The 20,504-nt window shown below is 38.8% G+C and overlaps 2 protein-coding genes across 60 annotated transcripts in view; one reads left to right on the forward strand and one right to left on the reverse strand.

Annotated features, from left to right (window-relative positions):
• Positions 1 to 20,504, forward strand: part of Abi2 (abl-interactor 2) — a 169,821-nt gene that overhangs the window by 60,022 nt on the left and 89,295 nt on the right. For 14 of the 50 annotated variants that reach the window (XM_087564927.1, XM_087564928.1, XM_087564958.1 and 11 more), the window contains 2 exon segments: positions 9,622 to 9,795; positions 14,308 to 18,546. In XM_087564927.1, coding sequence (XP_087421053.1) covers positions 9,622 to 9,795; positions 14,308 to 14,483 — 350 coding nt within the window. In that variant the 3' untranslated portion in view covers positions 14,484 to 18,546. 50 annotated transcript variants of the gene reach the window in all.
• The window catches only part of Raph1 (Ras association (RalGDS/AF-6) and pleckstrin homology domains 1), an 82,883-nt gene continuing 82,658 nt past the window's right edge, over positions 20,280 to 20,504 (reverse strand). For all 10 annotated transcript variants that reach the window (XR_015628719.1, XR_015628716.1, XM_087566707.1 and 7 more), the window contains one exon: positions 20,280 to 20,464. Coding sequence is in view for 4 of the 10 variants with exons in the window: in XM_087566707.1 (XP_087422833.1) it covers positions 20,450 to 20,464 (15 nt within the window). In the remaining 6 variants the exon portion in view is untranslated. The remainder of the gene's footprint in view (positions 20,465 to 20,504) is intronic.

Raw genomic sequence — 20,504 nt, forward strand, 5'->3', positions numbered from 1 at the left:
CATGGATCTCAGTCAGACAGGGATGGTTTAGTGAATGTACGCCCCAGGACTGGTCAACCAGGGGATGGTCTAGATTTGGGAACTGAACCTTGACCGTGAGTTAAGATCCTACAGGTTTCTTAAGCCCCAAATCTACAAACATCTATGCCAAGTTATTTCACTGATCAGGATTTAGAAATAGGGGATTTCCTTAGGAACTTGTCTTTGTTGTACACTTATCCTGCCCCCTTTGGGTGTGGAACTCAGCTGTGGCAGGGCACTTGCCACGTCTAGCATTCATGTCTTAACTTGTCCACCAGGATGTCAGTTACCTATGTGCATGTCTCTTTCTGCCAAGCAGGATGTCAGTTCTCAGGGAGTCTTGGGAACTTAAGCTTTACTCAGCCACTGCTCAGAATGGAAGTCTTATTCCAGATAGTTTCTTATACTGATGCAGGGGTCTCTCCCCTGATGGGGTTCATCCCAGGCGCAGCTCACACCATGAAAGCTTATACACAGGTGCAGACAGGCAGTGCTGTTTGTCAGGTGGTTGGTTCGGGTCCAAGCTTACCGTGTGTAACGACAAAACAGTTCTACTGACTTCTACCGTGATTGGTTTCCACGGGCACAGGACACAACAGAATATTTAATCAATCTTGGCATTAGAAAGTTTCCTAGTGCCATCTCTTGAGAGGCTCTGCCAGAGCCTGACCAGTACAGATGTGGATGCTTGCAGCCAACCATCGACTGAGTGCAGGGACCCCGATGGAGGAGTTAGGGCAAGGACTGTAGGAGCTGAAGGGGTTTGCAACCCCACAGGAAGAACACTATTAACCAACCAAACCTCCCAGAGCTCCCAGGGACCAAACCAATCAAAGAGTATGTACATGGAGGGACCCATGGCTTCAGCTGCATATGTAGCAGAGGATAGCCTTGTCAGGCATCAGTGGGAAGGGAGGTCCTTGGTCCTGTGAAGGCTTGTTTCCCCAGTGTAGGGGAATGCTAGCATGGTAAGGCAGGAGTGTGTGGGTGGGTGAAGGAGAACCCTCATAGAAGCAGGGGGAGGGGGAAGGGATGGAGGTTTGCGGAGGGTAAGCCGGGAAAGGGGATGGATAACATTTGAAATGTAGATAAAATATCCCAAAAAAAGTACATTAAAAAAAAAGGTTCCTAGTAATAGCAGAAACATCTGGGAAACATAATGGCAGGTTAGCCAGGTAACAGTTATCTGGGCCTTAACATTCCATCTAGGCCTTGATATTTTACCTAGGTTTTTACACTTAGCTCTTTTTCATGCCCACACACTCATCTTTCTGGGATTTTTTTTTTTTTTTTTTTTGGTTCTTTTTTTTTCGGAGCTGGGGACCGAACCCAGGGCCTTGCGCTTCCTAGGTAAGCGCTCTACCACTGAGCTAAATCCCCAGCCCCCCGGGATTTTTTACTAAACATTTTACCTTTACTTTATGTCTGAGTGTTTTGGCAACACAAATGTATGTGTACCACATGCATGCTGGGTAACCTGTGAAGGTCCTAGGGGTTTTTGTATTCGTGGAACTAGACTTACAGATGGTTGTGAGCCACCGTGTGGGTGTTAGGTCCTCTGTAAAGAAGCAGCAAGTACTCTAAACAGTACTCTTTCCAGCATTGTTTATTTATTTATTTTGTATTTGGGATAGGGTTCTCCATGTAACCCTGGCTCTCCTTGAAGTCTCTGTAGACTAGGCTGGTCTCTCAAACTTGGAGATCTGCCTGCCTCTTCCTCCTGAGCTGGGAGTAAAGGCCTGCGCTACCACTGCCAGCTATGGCCAGTTTAATTTTTAAACATATCTTCTACTAGCGAGATAGAGAAAACATTTTGGTCTTGTGAACTTTGCTCCTGGTATTTTATGCCTCTCAACCTTTTTCCTAACGTGGTTCCTTAAGTTTGATTGTCTTTCTCACCTCCTGTCTGCTTAACATACATACATCTCTTCAAGAACTTGTCCAAGAGATCCATTTTCTGTATTACTTGTCTCTGTGACCAGCATTGTCTCTAGGAAAAGTAGACAAAGGTGGTGTGTGTGTGTGTGTGTGTGTGTGTGTGTGTGTATGTATGTGTGTGTGTATGTGTGTGTGTGTGTAAGAGAGAGAGAGAGAAGGAGAGAGAGAGATAGAGAGAGAGATATCTTTGAGTGATGAAAACAGTTGAATCTTCTTAGTATTATTAGTTACTTGAAATTTGGAGCAAATAGGGAATCCTATTAGTAATATGGATATCATAGATCATAGTATATACCCTTTCTCAAGGAAACTAACTGTAGAGTTAACCTTCAGAACTTATTTAGGTATTTGCCTTGTTTGTTTATACATAAATATCTGTTGAAGGCTTACACTACTCCTATACTGTGCCATGCATTTGAGATGGAGGAATGCAGCCTTGGAAGAGCAGTGGCGTTTTCTGTAGGCTCAAGGAGGAAATTTGATGAATTGGATTTTAAAACAAACTGCAGTAACAGCACCTGGTTCTTAGTGAAAGGTTCTGATAATTAGTCTTCCAGCAGAGGCCTTGCCCCTCAGTAAGAACTCAGGTCATATTTGTTTAACTAAATGAAGAACCAACTAATGCCTGATATTTGTTCTTGGGATAATAAAAAGCCTGTTTAGGTTGTTGGGATGTCAGGTTTTTCTCTTATACTGACAAACATTTAAAACAATCAATGAAACTATTCATGATAATTAACAGAAATTTTTAAAGAACACATTTGCAATAGATACGATGAGGACGTGTTCCCATTACACGTTAGAGTGGATGGTGTGGGATGAATGTGTCCTGCTGCTGTTTAAAGCTTACTAAAACTCTTCAGTTTATTGTTTTGTTCATAAAATTACTCTCATAAGTGGATCTGTAAGGAGACAGATATTCATGGAAAGTGGTGTACTCCTTTATATGTTTATTGTGCTATCCTTTCCTTTTTATATAACTTGCCCTCACCCCATCCTCCGCACCTTTTGTTTTTGCAGTATCTCTTGCTCCTCCTCCTCCCATCCTACAGGTGACTCCTCAGTTACCTTTAATGGGATTTGTGGCCAGAGTCCAAGAAAATAGTAAGTTTATGTCTTCTTTCTGCTGTAGATCAGATTCCAGGCATAGAATGTAATTTACATATGACCGACTAGTCATTCACTAATGCTTCACATATTTGAGTAGGTCATTGTATGAATTACTAGCGATGATAAAGTAATGGAGGTAGACTAGAAGAGAGCTCATTGACTAAGAATGTGCTCTCCTCTAGCAGAGGACCTGGATTTCAGCTCCAGGATGGATCCACATCTGTCACCTCTGCAGACACTGACACTCACATTCACATATTCACATTCATACATATGATTAAATTATGGTAAATTTCTCTGCTTTAAAATGATAGTTTCTGGAAGTTTCACTCAGAGCTCATGTTTAGCTTCCATGAGATCCCAGGACCATAACCAAAACCACATCACCACCACCACCACCACCACCACCACCACCACCACCACCACCACCACCACCACCACCACCACCACCACCACCACCACATAGTTGTAAAGGTCTAACAAACAGACATAAAATTGTAGTGTAAGAGAAAAACTGCATGAGCAAATACTCTTAATTACCAAAGAAATATCCTGCTTATTTCTCAATTGCCTAAACAAACTGGTACCCTAGTTTGCTATTACTAGATCATAGATGAGTTATACATGGCCTGAGTATATCATTCTCCCATTTCAAGTATAAAAAGGACTACACCACAGTAGGGCACAGATCAACTTGCCAGTCTGTCTCTCAAGAAGCAGCCATCCATTGGCAGTGAATTTTCTTTGATTTGTGTTCTGCTTTGAATCATGCATAGTCCTATAGCTAACTTTATTGGTATATTGATTCTTCTGGGAAAGCATTAAGGAAATTTGCGTTTTTTAATTGGGAGGGCTGCGTCAACATTTAATGATGAGTGTCTGTCACAGAAAGAAATGAACAGTTTCTGTGATAGGTGATTTAGGGGCTAATCAGTCATAAAATTGTATGTCATGGAATCTAAACTTAGGGGATTACAGTTGATCCGCAAATAACATGGGTTTGAATTGTTTCGGTCCCCTTAGATTTTGTCAGTGTTAAACATTGTGTTGTTGATATGTAAAACAGTCTGTTTGTCCTTTATTATCATAAAATGCCCACAAATCTATTATAAAAAGTTAAAATTTTATCAAACTCAAGCATAAAAAAATTCACAGGCCACATATGACCTCATTTGTAGTAGAAATGTAAGCAAAGGTTTAAGTAAAGATGCAGTGTTAATGAAATCATAGCTGCATAAAATTAACCTCACGATGCTCTCCACTACTGTAGCATCTGTAACCTATTACTGTTGTGAACTCCTGTCTATTTAAATTAGAGGGTCAGGCTCCTCATCCCTGCATAACCAGTAAATTGCTTATTCATGTAAAAAGAATGTTCCCCTGAGGGTGAGGGATCACCGGGTGGTAGAGCAGTTGCCTACTGTGTACAACCCCTGGTTTAATTTCTGCCAGTAGTTGGGATAGGTTTTGAGTGTGATTGATTGTGATCTCTCATGATTTTTTACGTACATAATACTTGTGGCAGAATATGTGTTAATTGACTATAATAATAGGCTTGTCAGTAGTAGGCTATTAATAATAGGTTTTGAGGCAATCAGAAGTTAACAGGCATTTCTGACTATTGTGTGATTGTGGGAGAGGTGCAAATCTGTGCTTTGTTCAAGAGTAAAATTGTGAGCTGGAGAGATGGCTCAGCGGTTAAGAGCACTGACTGCTCTTCCAGAGATCCCGAGTTCAAATCCCAGCAACCACATGGTGGCTCACAACCATCTGTAATAGGATCTGATGCCCTCTTCTGGTGTGTCTGAAGACAGTTACAGTGTACTCACATAAAATAAGTAAATCTAAAAAACAAAGTTACCCTCTCTCCCCAAAAGTAAAATTGCACATTAGTTTGATATACAGTGTCATCAGGCCACAGTAGCTCTGTGTACCTCTCAAGTACACAGATAAAGGGTGGATGATACCACTCCTGGGCTGAAAATAATTATAGCCTCTTGTTATGGTTCCCTGGAAGTAGACATTTAACAGTAGAATATACGATCTGTCAGAGCAGGGGCTTTGCTAATTTTGTATGCTGCCTGTACCCCGGCACTTAGAAAAGGGTCTGGCTGATAGCAGGCATTTTGGGGCCCTCCTTTTTTGTATTTTGTTTGTATTTTAACTGATTGTAATTCAGTCTTAGTGCTTGTCTCAGGGTTTCTATTACTGTGATCAAACACCATAAGCAAAAGCCACTTGGGGAAGAAAGGTTTCATTTCATTTACACATCTTTCCACACATCACACTTTGCTTACACTTTCAGGTAACAGGCCATCACTGGGGGAAGTCAGGACTGGAACTAAATAGGGCAGGAACTTAAATTAAAGGCAGGAGCTTATGCAGAGGGCATCGAGGAGTGCTGCTTACTGGCTTGCTCCCGTGGCTTGCTCAGCCTGCTTTCTTTTAGCGCTCTTGACCACCAACTCCTATTAATCAAGAAAATGCATCACAAGCTTGTCCACAGGACAGTCTGGTGGGAACATTTTCTCAAATGAGGTTCCCACTTCCAAAATGACTGTCAAGTTGACCTAACCCTAGCCAGCACTGTGCCCAAAGGTTAAATGTGTCAAGTCCTTTTACTTTTGTATTTGCCGGTTTCTAAAAGTTTCATTATATCTGTTTATTAGAAGGTACTTTATGAGTATCGGTGAGCTTTAAAAGATTGTAATTTTTAAAGATGTTCTATTAAATGTAAGGGCTATTTTCATTTATGTCCAACTATATTCATTTTTTAAAATTAGGCCTTTGCAGCCTACCGTTCCTTTGGCTTGTGTGTGGTCCATGCTGGCTTCGGGAGAAAATGTTTTTCCTATCAATGGTCAGTTGGTCTAGTGTGTGACCGTTTGCCAATTAAAAGGTATAACCTTTAGAGGTTAACTGTAGGCTAGAACATACTGCATTTAAAATTTCCTGAAGTACAGACTGATTAGACTTTTTTGGAGTTCGACATTTATTTGAAGTGTCATTCTATCGAGAATGACATTTTCTCATCACAGATCAGTTTAAGTTCATTGGTTAAAGAAGATAGTTGAATAATGAGTGGAAAAGTTTTTCTATTTTTTTATTATTTTTATTTTTTAAATCAACTAATATGGTGAGCATTTACCTGGGAAAATTCCATCGTTCCCTTGCTACCACATGTTCTTTGAAATGTTGCTCAATTTGAACAAATTATTTCAAATATTTTAGAGAGTACCAGCCAGATTAATAATCTATCAGAATTTTTTCCTTCAAAAATAATCCATATTTTAAAGATGAACAGGATTATGGACTAGTTGTCATTAACTTTTCTAGTAATTTGTGCAAGGTAGAGGGTTAGTAGAAAACATCAAAAATATTTGGTAAGGGGGTTGGGGAGTTAGCTCAGTGGTAGAGCGCTTGCCTAGCATGCGCAAGGCCCTGGGTTTGGTCCCCAGCTCCGAAAAAAAGAAAAAGGAAAAAAAAATATTTGGTAAGTAGAAGTATTTAATTTAATGTTATTTAAGTACTTGATTCGTGTTCAAGACTTAGTTGTCACTTGAGTAGATAATTGTAGATCACTATTATAGCAGCATTGTTAATATTTTAAAAGCCACTTCCTATTCATAACTTGTTCCTTTGGGACAAGGAATCTTTTTTTTTTTTTTTTTTTTGGTTCTTTTTTTCGGAGCTGGGGACCGAACCCAGGGCCTTGCGCTTCCTAGGTAAGCACTCTACCACTGAGCTAAATCCCCAGCCCCTGGGACAAGGAATCTTAACCTCCTTCCTGTCATATCTTTCTTTTTTCTGTTGTATGAGGTATGGTGACATTTTTACTCTATACTCTTCCCAGTGTTGAACCTGGTTCCCAGTCACAGAAGGCTGGGACAGAATTAACAGTTGTGGCAGGACTTATACATTCAAATGAGTGTTTTTTTTTATCTTCAAATCATGCACTGTAGAAAGATGTGCACTTTTAGAATCATCATGAGGGGTGAGAATATTTAAGACTTATTCTTGGGCTGGAGAGATGGCTCAGCAGTTAAGAGCACTGACTGCTCTTCCAGAGGTCCTGAGTTCAAATCTCAGCAACCACATGGTGGCTCACAACCATCTGTAATGGGATCTGATGTCCTCTTCTGGTGTGCCTGAAGACAGCTACAGTGTGCTTATAAATAAAAATAAATAAATCTTAAAAAAAGAATCATCATAAGATTTTTAAAGCATTATTTTAAAGATATGGAACTAACATATTCTTTGCACTAAATTTAATATGTGGAATAGTCTGGAGTCAGTTGGAACCAGTCATATTAACCACTTACACTGTGATAAAAAACACAGATTTGTTCCTTTTATCTTTTTTTAAAAAGTTCTCATATGTTGGCACCCCTCTTATTCAGTGAGTAGAGCATAAACTCAGCCATCCTTTCCTCTGCCTTTCCTATTTTAGGTGAGTCTTTTTTTTATGAGACAGGTTTTTGTGTGTGTGTGTGTGTGTGTGTGTGTGTGTGTGTGTGTGTGTGTGTGTGTGTGTGTAAGCCTGTCTTCTTCTATACTTAACTACCCCAGCCATTAACTTGACTCATCTATCATATCTCAGGAAGCCTTTCTTGGCTCCACATAAAGAATTTGGTCCATGATGATGCATGCTACTATAATTTCTTATAGCATCACACTAAGTCAGTTTGGTTGTTCACATCCTGGGTGACATTCCCCCATACTCCTCTCAGTGAGAGCCTGAGTCCTAGCCACACGAGGCTCCTTATTGATAATGAAGTGTGGCTTATGTGGTACAGGTTTTGTCTGGTAGTAGGGTAGCTTCTAAGATAATGGGCAGAGATGCTTTTCCATCTATTGCTATAGTAACAATCTTGGGGAAGCTTCTTTTCACATTTATAAAATTAAGATTAAAAACAGCATCTTGGCATGGGAGTGTAGTTTTAGAGGGTTTATGTAGAATGTAAGGTGTGTAAGGATCTTGAGTTGAGCCCTAGAATTGCAAAAAAAAAAAAAATAAATAAATAAAATAAAATAAAATAAAAGCAAATACAAAAAACCCCAAAAAGCTCTTCAAGGGAAAGATTAAGTGAACTAATGTATTATGCAACACTAGCTGTATAGCTGGCGTACACACAAGTAAAACAGTAACTTGTGGCAGTCTTTTTCAGCTGGCTCTGAGGCTGTTACAGAGAAGGTGAAAATTAACAGTATATGTATCTTGTGTAATTTTATAACACAATTTCTCTGATTTTTCTGAAGGTTCCTTGGATTTTATGCAGTTATTAACTCTTCTTATAAACATTTAAAATTTTTACTGCTGTTTTTAATCTCAGTGTATGAAAAACATTAAATTCAAATAAAGGATCTGTTTACAGATATGTGGTTTTTTTTTCCTCTCATTTGTTTGTTTGTTTTTAAACAACATAGGACTAGTGCCAGGTACACATTCCAGACCAGCCTAGGCTACACAGTGAGCACTTCACCCCCAAGGAAAAAAAAACCCCAAGTCCCATAGGAATACAGAATTTTTAGTAGTTGAATTTTTATTTTATAAAGCATCTAAGTACAGAATGGCTCCACCTGTGGGAGAACTCTGAATAGCAGACTGGTGTTGGACATCTCTGACTGTCAGTAGATTGAGATTAAAACAGGATTGCTCAGAGAGTTTTATGAAACAGTCCTGGTACTTATAAAGTAAGAGTAGTGCTGGGGGTAGAACTAAGGCTGGTAAATACAGGTGTGCTTTACTTTGTTGTGTTAGAAGTGTACATTGAAAGCTTTGAGTTCTGGGTTTGCAGATGATTCTTTTACATGCTATAATATGGTGAGACTGATTCTCAGATCACCTCTGTTCAGGGCATATTTTAAGTTCTAATAATAGGTATGGACATGTAGTCTCAAGAAATTTCAAATAATCACTAAGCCTGAATTAGTTAAAAACAAAACTAGTTCATCAACAAAATGTTTTAGTGGTTGAACTTCCAAAGTTATTAGTGATTTTTTTTTTCCCTCCCTGCTTAACAAAAATTAGGCTGGCAGTGTGGTGGATCCCTACAATTTCACCCTTTGGGAGGCTGAGGCAGTAGGATTGTGACTTTGATTGTTTTATATAGTGAAAACCTCAATTTTATTGAGAACAATGTAGCAAATTGGAAAAACTTGTGAACTTTTGACTCATTTTACTTTTTATGTGTTTGTAATTATCCAAGTTATCAATATTTCTGGTAACAAGTGTAAAGCCCATTATATTGTACTCATTTCTTTTAGAAAAGTGATTATGTATATTACTGAAAGGTTCTGGAGGCCCAATTAACTGTAAGTATTTTGGCCAAAACTCATTCAGCACCATCAACTGACTCAAATGGGAGGGAAAAGGCATGCTTGAAGATTTAAAACATCATGGTGGGAAAACTACTCTTGCCCATTCTTTATCTGAAAGATCATTATTTTCAAGTCTAGATTTATGGTTTTATATTTAATGAATCTAGAAGTTGAGATAAATGTTGAATTTTACATAATACATTGTTTGTTGTCAGCTTGATACATTCTTAGTTTCAGATACACCACCTCCACCACCTCCTGTGGATGAGCCAGTGTTCGATGAGTCCCCACCTCCACCACCTCCTCCAGAGGACTACGAAGAGGAGGAAGCAGCTGTGGTTGAGTACAGCGATCCTTACGCCGAAGAGGACCCACCATGGGCACCAAGGTCTTACTTGGAAAAGGGTGAGTAAGTGTCAGGAGGGCTTTTGAAGGGAGGGAAGGCGTCTACACATAGAAATGAGACCTGCTACTTATTTACAAGTAAAGCGTTATTTACTTGTATTATCTCTTCTGTTTTGGTTTTTTAGTTAGTTTACAGGGTTTATGGTTTTGAAGTTTATTGGTACATTTTTATGTTTATCTCATGCTATTGAATTTGCTTTTCACAAATTATTTATGTAACACTGTCTTAGTCAGGGTTTACTGCTGTGAACAGACACCATGACCAAGGCAAGTCTTGTCTTATAAAGGAGAACATTTAACTGGGGCTGGCTTAAAGGTTCAGAGGTTCGGTCCATTAGCATCAAGGCATGGCAGTGTCCAGGCAGGCATGGTGTGAAAGGAGCTGAGAGTTCTACATCTTCATCTTAAGGCTGGTAGTGGAAGACGACTTCTAAGCGGCTAGGGTGAGGGTCTTATAGCCCACACCCACAGTGACACACCTACTCCAACAAGGCCACACCTTCTAATAGTGCCACTCCTTGGACCAAGCATATACAAACCATCACAAACACAAAATAAAAAACAAGTGGGTTTTTCTTTGGAATTCCCCAGGAAGAGGATTATTTTTTCCAAATTATTTATTTTCTATTCCCATGCTTTCAGCCATCATATCAGTATTATTATTATTTTGATTATTATTATTATTATTATTATTATTTTTGACACATAGTCTTACCAGGTAGTTTAGTTGGCTTCTAACTTTTGATCCTTCTGCCTCATGCTGGGATAATAGTTGTATACCACTGTGCTGAACTTTCAGATAATTAATTTTGAGTTATTTTTATGTTTTTAGTTTTGAGTATTTCCAAAGAATAATGATGTCTCAGTATTTTTTATGTAACTGTGTGTGTGTATGAGAGAGAGAGAGAGAGAGAGAGAGAGAGAGAGAGAGAGAGAGAGAGAGAGAGAGAGTGTGTGTGTGTGTGTGTGTGTGTGTGATGATTGGGTAGTGGCCAATATTTGTTTGGTTTTGTTTGAGACAGGGTCTCATTGTGTAGCCCTGACCTGAACTCACTAGACCAGATTGACCTTGAACTCAGAGGTCTTCTGCTTCTCATGTACTGGATTAAATGCTATCATACCTGGAGTGACAGGCATTTTTATGCATTCTTTTTGTGCCTGTCACTTTATAGAACTTACTAATAAACTAAAAAATTTTTTTATGAATCACTGCATTTAACATAATAGTGCTTTCAGGCAACAAATGTAAGAACTGTTGTAATACTGACAAAGTGGCAGATTGAAGTTTAGGGAAGATAAGTAGGCTTTGTGAACTAGAATGTAATAGTTGAGTTGAGATCTGAACTGTGAAGCTCACAGTTATCCCCACTGTCTTGAATTCTGGGATTTGCCAGACTACAGTTTACTAGCATTCAGTTTGGCAAGTCCAGGGACTTAGAAATAAATGTCCACCACATGCATTATTTCTCTGTTATTTTAGCACTTTCAGAGTTAAAAACTAAGTAATAATTGTTTTTAAAATTAATTTTTATGTTAGCTGATATATCCATTTTAAGGCCTTTTTAAAATGTTGTTAAAAAGGAAAAAGATAGATGGGAGCCCTTTGGCTTTCAGAAGGATTGGATTAGTTAGTGAAGGTCAGTTGTTTGTGAATGCTTTTTCTAGCATCCAGGAGTACATTGTACCTGGAGATAGTGCACTCCTGTACTTTTGTTAAACTAGAAGGACAGAAAGGAACCAAGAGCCATTGATAGATGGTCGACCAGGGTATATCTCAAGCAGAATACTTCAGGAAGCAATGTGAGTAGGGGTTGAAGGTCAGAAAGAGTTTGTAAAATTCCGTCCTTACACTGCTTAAAATGTCCAGGGTTTTCAAGTACTATTGGAAGGCGAGTGCACTTGTGCAGACAGTGACCATGGTGATGAGGAAAGTGTTAGGAGAAGACAGGGCTTCTCCCTTCTCCCTAGCTGTGTAGAAACTCAGAGTAGTGAGAGAAATAGAAGACAGAGTATGTAGAAACTGCAGGAAGACGCTGAGGTGGAGAGCATAGGTGATCACTGCATGAGGAGAGGACTAGGCGGTGCTTCAGTCATGTTTGTGTGCACAGTTTCTTTAGCATGTTGGAGGAACATGTCTCATTAACAAAGTGGTGTTTTCATAGAAACAGCAGCCACAATAAGTTCTGAAATGGTTTTTAATTCAGATTACATTGTTAAGTCTCTACATTTATTAGTGATAATGTCAAATTCAACTCTGGTCACCTCAGGACAGATTGTAGATAAGTTTCAAATTGTTAAAAGATTTTACTTGCTTTATCATAAGCCTTCCAGTTTCCATGTAAGTAAAATCATCTCACCTCATACAAGACTTACTAAAGTAAAGTATATGGAGGTTGTAACTTGGTTACCTTTTGATTTCTAGTAGCTCACCAACCAGTTAAAGGCAGTTTATTGGCAGGCGTGTCTGCTGATGCTCTTGTATCCTTGCCCTGTCCCTGTGCTTCTGCAGAGCACTCTGTCTCATGTCCCTTCCCATACATGACTCCGTGGACGACTACTACTGAATGCAGATCTGTAACACAGTCCAGTGCTTATGTTGTGTTGGGGACAGACGAGTGAGCATCTTATTTTCAGTGTTGGGGGCTTGCTACTTTGTGTAACTTATTTATGGTTTGATCATGTCTGTGTTCCACCTTTCCCTCCCTCCTGAGCTCTCTCCTCCTCCCATTTTCTTTGCCTCTTCTGTCTTTAACATTTTTCATATTAAATTTAAATGAAATGTTTAGCTTTGTTCAGCCAATGCATTTCATACAGGACACTCTCCACTGGAGTGGTAATTGGAGCAAGTGTAGTTGGGAAGCTACAGTGTTTTTATCTTGTACTGGAAATGTTAGGCACCATTCTCTCTTGCTTATAATTACAGAAAAGTAGCCAGATGCTTAATCTTCACATATACATGCCCACGGAATGAAAACTGGTAGTTCTAAACAGGATATTTTGAGGGAATAGAAATAAAATTAGTTTCAGTTGATCACTGATTTTACCGCATTAAACACACTGCATGCACAGATGCACACACACGTGCATGCGCGAGCGCGCGCGCGCGCACACACACACACACACACTCTTGCATGACTGTGACCACAGTCCACACTTATATTTGCTATGAAGTCTGAGGCAATTTCTCCCTCTTTTCCTCCTTTCTTCCCTTCCGCTCCCCCTCTCCCTTTTCTTCTCTTCTGCCTGCCTGCCTGCCCCCCTCCCCTCCCCTCCCCTCCCTTCCCCTTCCTTCCTTCCTTCCTTCCTTCCTTCCTTCCTTCCTTCCTTCCTTCCTTCCTTCCTTCCTTCCTTCCTTCCACTGTGGACTGAACCATTAAGCTAAATCTGCAACTCCCAATATCTATATTTTAAAGAGAATAGATCATCCTGAGTTTACTAAAGTTGTCCACTAAATTACTGTGTTGTTACCAATATAAAGATAGTTATTCTGCATTACTTTTGCTTTTTCTTGAAGAAAATACAGATTGACGGGAAACACTAATTCTTAAATTTGTCATATAATTACACTGAATTGTATTTAGGTAGAGAAACACACCCTGACTCTTCTAAATTAGGTTTCTGATATCCTTATTGTATCCCAATAATAGAAGATAATTACGTATGAGAGATGCCACTTTTTTTTTTTTTTTTTTTTTTTTACTAAAGTGGTTCAGAAACATAGGGCTCATGGCTCTGCTGCTGGGTTACATTTCAGCCCTTTAGTTTTAAGACAATTACAGTGTATGCTTAGAAAAAGAGCTGGAATAGTTCTCAATTAAAATGCTGGAGTTTGGAACAAAGTCTTAAGTCTTAGGTGAATGTGAGTTAAGTTATGAGTTACCTGATTTTATTAAAATTCTTGAGGGTAGATGTGATGTTAGGAACCAGAGATTATCAAAGGTTCAGAGGCCTATTTAAACCAATAAAAATTACAAAAGAATTTAACCAGGTGTCTTGGTTCTTTTAACTTTATTATGGATGTATTGAGTTGGTAACATAATGCAGTATATGTTTTGAAAGTATATGTATAGTGGATTAGCTTGTAGGAATTCAGTCTTCACTGATAGGCAGAGTCCAAAAAAGGAGCAATGGCCTTGCTGTTTTTTAGTCTGTCTGACTTCTCAGTTGTATCACAGCGTATCTCATAACAATAGTGTTTAAGTACGAGCATTTGTTTACACAGTATGGTGCCTCAGTGTAAGTTGAAACGAATTACTGTCTTTCATGTTCCTTAGAATGCTTTTTCTCTGGAGTTAACTAAAGATGACTTTCTTTTTTTTACTTGATTGCCATTTATATTGGATTTAGAACCTTTTTTTAAAGGAAAGGACATTCAATTGTGTTAAACTAGTTATTGGATAGAAAACATGTACAAATGTTCGTCTCTAGGAAGTTGCTGTGTATGAACGCGTAGTGGCTTTACCTTTCTAGAAATGGCATTGTTGCTCACTTCCTATTTTGTTTCTCCCCTAGTCGTGGCAATCTATGATTATACGAAAGACAAGGAGGATGAGCTGTCCTTTCAGGAAGGAGCCATTATCTATGTCATCAAGAAGAACGATGATGGTTGGTATGAGGGAGTTATGAATGGAGTGACTGGGCTCTTCCCTGGGAATTACGTTGAGTCCATCATGCATTATTCGGAGTAAAGCCCAGCACAGCCGTGCTTCTTGTTCAGGTCAGGTATTCCCAGATTAGCTAGAGGCCCTGGGAATTCCCTCCCAGGAAATAGATGAAGCATACAAATGATAAAGTTACTCTTTTTATTACTGTTTTGGTTTGTCCCCTAGTATCAAAACCTGAAAGCCAAGTCTGAACAAGTGGAACTTCTTGGGTCATTTGCATTATGCTATCTAGATTGAAAATGCCATTTCTCAGTCACGAAAGGCATACCAACATGAACATATAGCTAAAATATATAGGACCAAGACTAACTTGAGAAAAAAATCTGGGATCTTCTCAGGAATACTGTACACCCTTGGATTTCTCTTCCTGCAGAATCTGTGACATTGGATGCTCATTGCCTCTGCTTTGGGGCTAACCTCATGGCCTGGTGGACACCCTTGCCCTTTACTTTCAGTATATGGAGAGGAAGGAACCAGTGTTTAAATACTTTATTTAACTACTTTTGGATTGCTTAAAAAGGCTGTTTTTCTTCTTTAACACTGTAAATCCTGTGTTCTCTTAGCACTGGAGTGCTAGGTGAGTTAATCCCGAACTCCCTTGCATCCTGTCCTGTTTGTAGATTATAAGGATGACAAAATGTGAGTCTCCAAACATTCCCAGGGTTGTTACCAGTTTGATTTTAATGCACTGTTGCATGAGACTGCATTGCTGATAGCAGCCAGTAAAACCGATGTGAAATGTGGTAGGTACTTCAAGTACTGAGGTGAGCTTGCTGGACACAAAGGTTCCTAAGGAGCTCCAGCCTTGAGGCACTGTTTCAGAGTAGAGCCTAGGAAATCAGACCAGCTATTACTGTTCTTTTGATATTTAAACACCCCCCCCCACCTCTTTTAAGAAGAGACTAGTTGTCAAGTCTCTGCCAGTCACTGGACTGGGAATGAAAGGCTGCTACTGTGCTCTTGGACCATTATCAATGGCAGTGTTAGCTGATGCCAAGCCATTTTTCTTCTCTCAGCTATAGAAAAATAAGTATCCTCCTGATTTGAAGTGATTAGACTTTAAAGTAGCACTCCTCGTAATAGTCTGAACCTTGTGAGTCAGAGTAAAGAGTTTACTGGAAAAGACTAATAGGATAAAATACTTACCCAGTTACACTGATGAAAACCAGTCTGTATTTGAAACAATTGGCATCCCCTCATCTACTGAAAAGGAAGAGGAAGCAAAGCTGTTGTGATTCAGATGCAGGCCTTGCACATTCTGTCTAGCGATGCTAGAAGAACAAGTGTTGTAGATGCGAAGAAAGGCAGGCTGTAAGGCAGCAGCTAATACTCCACTCGTAGATCTGTTATCTGAGCCTGAGGCTTCACTGTGCAACTCAGACCCAAACAGTGTCCTTCTCAAGACCCTTTTTGCTTTAAGGTTGTAGGTTTTGTTTGTTTCAGACACGGTGCTCTTCTGCTTAGCCTCTCAAATATTAGGACTACAAGGAGGAACCCTACACCAGGAGCAGGATTTTTTGGTTTTAATACCACGTTGCATGCACATCAGCTATTACACTTTTAGACTTTTTTCTAAATGCTTTGGATTTTTCTTTAATTTGCTTCTAGTGCACTTTTCACTTCATGGTTTTTGTTAGGTCATCTTGACTGTCTTCAGGATATGGCCCTGAAGCCCTCTGAACCTTTAGCTCCATTATGGACACAAGCAAGAGTGTATATGAACATTTAACTCTGAGTGTATTGGTACATGGAAACTTGTGAAAATAGTCACACTAATTATTTATTTAAGTAGCCTTTTGCTGAACAAGCTTAGTGGATTGATAAGACATTGGGAAACCCAGCCAACAGTTAGCTTTTGTAGTCACAGAAACAACTGGTGGTAGGCACTGGAACACAGCTCACCTTCTGAACCTCTGCTGAATTAGGGTTTGCAGGAAACAAGTGTGCAATCCTTTGTGCTGAAGATGTGCGGTGGGGGTGATCCATGGGACAGGTGACCCCACTCCTTGTATTATTGAGTACTGATGTGATTTTAAAAACAAAACACAGAATACGGTCTGTTGGCCTTTTTTCCACCCATTTTAAACTTTTGCAATTTTGAAATCTATGAATTGTCTTGGAAGGATACTCTGTAACAATGAGCCAGGCCTACAGTAATTGGAGACTTTTAATGTATGTAATATTTTATAGATTGCATGCTATTAATACTGTGAGGTTATTTCCTGTTTTATTGTAAATTTTCCCACTTATTTGCCCATTAACAAAAATATGGTTGATATTAGGAATTTTAAACAAATGTTGAAACTTTGCTGACCAGATTGCAACCACTTTACCGAGACACAGGTACTGAGGGCTCTGGTCAATCCTGAAATGTCTGACTCTGTGCACAGTTTCTTTACCCTTTAAAAAAAAAAAAGAAAAAGAAAAAAAAAAGACTGAACATTGACTCTTTTTTTGCTGTTTATAGTGGAAGGTCCAGGGATCTGAGTGAAAATACATTCTTGTGTTTGACCATATAGCCAAGGCAAATTAGAAACAAAAATAGTGCCAATATTTTGAAATCTAGACTCAAGATTTCAGCCTGCTGTGTTTGGAATAAATATGAATTTTTAAAGATGTCTCTTACAGTATTTTCCTTCTGGTTACTTCTGTCTTCCTGAGAGGCACTTGCTGTCCTCATCTAGGGATTAGCCCAGGACTGCTGAGCTTGCTATTCTTAAGTCACTGGGTGACAGTTTTCATCCCGGCTTTCCTTACTAGTACTACTGCTGTTCATATTGCCTGGCTAAAGTCTGGTTTATGCATCTTTACAAATGATGTCTACCATATAGTTGCCTCATTAACAGTTTTATGTTGATTAAAGATGATTCTTATGTGTGGGACATCAAAATGATAGCTTGCTTTTATCTGTCAGATCTCATTTTCTTTTAAGGTCACCTTTCTGCAGTACAATTTGTTTTATTCTTTTCTCCTTATGGAGAGAACATGGTGTCCTGAAGGCTGCCTTTACTCCTGTAAAGGGCTTTGGTGGAAGAAATGGTAGACTGCCAAATCTTTGAAATGAGTGGGAGCTGTTTACTTCTAAATAGCTTTGGCTAGGAACTCTGGAAGGTGACATTTCCCTAACACTATTTACTTGGAATCAGTGTCTTTGAACTAATAAGCTTTAAAAATGTTTGTCCCAGTCTCACTTTAACAATGGGGTTAGATGCTTTTTCAGATAAACAGCTAGTTAGTTCTTGACTCAGTGCTTGGTTCTCTTTCCACGGCACCAACTGTTGTAACTAAACATGCTATATTTTTCTTTAGAAATAGAGTTCTACCTGTTTTCAGGATTATACTTGAAGAAATATGCCATGTTTTGATAAATAACCATCAAAGTATTCAGATTGCTTAAAGGAGTTAAGTGCAACCTGAGTGAAAATAATCATTCACCCCTTCTAAAACTTCATAAATACCCTTCTGTAAAGCTGTGTGCAGCAAGAATGCATTGTATTTAGTTCTATGCTGGCAGGAACAGAATGGAGCACAACAAAGTACACAGCCTTACTTACGAGAGCCTTACGAAGTTACTACGTGAAGGCATTGAGCTAGTTACCTAAATTTACTCTATGCTCTTTGTTTTATTGAGAATCTCTATTAAAAACAAAATCAACAAATGAAATGACAGGGCCTAGCTGTGTAAATGACCTTGCTAATAAATACGTTAATTTTTTTGTAAAAAAAAAAAGTGCTTATTTTCACATTAAACTGAAGCCTCTTTTGCAAGTTCAGAAATCTATGGAAAAGCAGTTTTTAATCATATTTTATGTCCATGTACCTTTTTTTCTTAATAAAATGGTTTACAAAAAGAATGTAAACAATTTATGATCTGGCAGTTACACTCACAGTTCCCAGAGAGTTGGTGGTACTGAGTAAAAAACCATTCAGGCAACCTGAGCAGACAACTGTTGCCAGTAACATTCCTTATGTACGCCATTAAGCACCTCCAGACGAATGAGGGACATTCACTTAATTTTTAAATTGTATTTGGAATAATTACTGCTGTGTACTAAGAACTTGACCCAAATAAAAATCATACAAAGTATATTGCAGTGTCTCGTAGAATCATTTATGTATTCATTCTTTCTAAGGTGGTTCTAAGCATTGATGTACTGTTCAATTACCTAACACTTAAACATTTAAATAGTGTTGAACTTTTAGCAAGTTTGGTCTCTGAAATACTTTGTTTTAAAGATCTTTTTAACTATGAGCTGCTTTTTCCAGATACAAGTAAATTTTAAGTGTAAATTTTTCCATCATTGGAATGGAGTTGTTTTAACAAAAAAGTGAGGGTTAAGATTCCAGAAGAAATGACTTGTAGGAGTTCTCTAGTGATTTGTGTGATGTGCAGTTTATCTCCAGGGTGAGACTACAGTTCTTGCTGCCTTCTAAATCCATATTCCTCAGCGCCTTCATCATTTCTATGACTTATAATGTGGAAGGCTGGAGCACTCAACTAAAACACATTTTAAAGAAATGCTTTCAAGAGAAGGATTTCTCTATAAGTAAAAGGGGCTTTTCGTTATGAGAGTGTTCTGGTGTCTGAAAATAACTGGACTCTAGCCTTTTGTTTCTGTTAGGGTTTGTGTCGATTTACACACTGACATGTTGGAGATTGGGAGGCTGCCATCTGTTTCATTGTCAGAGCCAGGGTCAAGGAGAGTTTTTACGAGTGGTAGCACTGACAGATGGTGAGTAACTTTTAGTTTTATTATAAATGGTAAGGTGACTTGTAACCTGAGACTAGATGTATCCATTTGATGTGGCAGTTCCAATACATAATTGTGCTTCTAAATCATTGTGTTTATATTTATACACAATCAGGATAGTGAATGTAATTGTGTTATGAATTATATGTAGGCATATATAAACTTGTCAGAATTACTGCTTTTGTAACACTTGACAGTTATATAAATTAAATCAAGATAATTTTCTAAATACATATATGTTTAAACTGAAGTCTCCTAAAAATGGAACAACAGCTCCATGAAGTCTGTAAGCCTTTGAGATTTGCACATAGGGCAGTGTCAACAGTGAACTTGTGTTCACTTGTGTGTTTCTGGAGCTGCAGATGTTTTAAAGACATTCAGAAGATCTGACTATATTCAAAGATATACAGGCCACAACCGTCTGGAACTGATGGCTCCATATATTAGCTGATGTATTAGGTTTTTCTTCCCTTCATGCAGCGTACATTTCTGAAAAGTGGGATTCCTTTCAGTGCTAAGTGTAACCTCAGTAAGTTTAAATGCATGAGCGACTGCTGTACAGAGGTCGAAACTAAAGAGTTCGGGGTATGCGAAAGCAAAACTAAAACATTTGAGGTCAAATAGAGTCATCAGTAGAGGCTCTACCATGTTTCTGAGATGAACTCAGAACTGCTAATTAAACGTTGACTCCATAAAAGATTGTAGAGAGAATATCTATTGTACGTATGTATTGTATGACTACACTTGTTGATTAAAAAGCCTATGGCTTAGGCAGGAACTAGGAGGTGAGACATCCAGGAGAGTGAATGAATTCTGAGATAGAGCCAGGCACAGGGAGCTCTACTGGGAAAATGTAAGGAGACAGAAGCATGGTACCTGAGTATGGATAGCCAGCCATGGGCAAAATGTAGGTTAAATGGGTTATTCTGAGTTATGATCTAGTCAGAGAAGAGCCTAACCATATGGCCAAGATAACTTTTTTTTAAAGTGTGCCACCACTGCCCAGCTAATACAAATAAATTTCTGATTTACAAAAATAAAAAGCCAAAACCTATTACTACTTTTAAAATGGGATTTTTAAAAACACATTTATTGTGTTTGTGTACACATGCAAAGGGGAGCTTGTGGGAATTGGTTCTTTCTTACCCATGTAAGTTCCAGGGATTGAACTCAGGTTGTCAGGCTTGCTGGCAAACACCTTTACTTGCTGGCCCTTTACTACTTCCTAATTGGTAATATTTAATGATCTCCAGTCTGTTGGTATAAACAAGGAAGACATAGTTAATTTACCTCC

The sequence above is a fragment of the Rattus norvegicus genome, chromosome 9 (assembly GCF_021556685.1).
Source record: "Rattus norvegicus strain SHRSP/BbbUtx chromosome 9, alternate assembly SHRSP_T2T, whole genome shotgun sequence".
NCBI classification, from domain to species: Eukaryota; Metazoa; Chordata; class Mammalia; order Rodentia; family Muridae; genus Rattus; species Rattus norvegicus.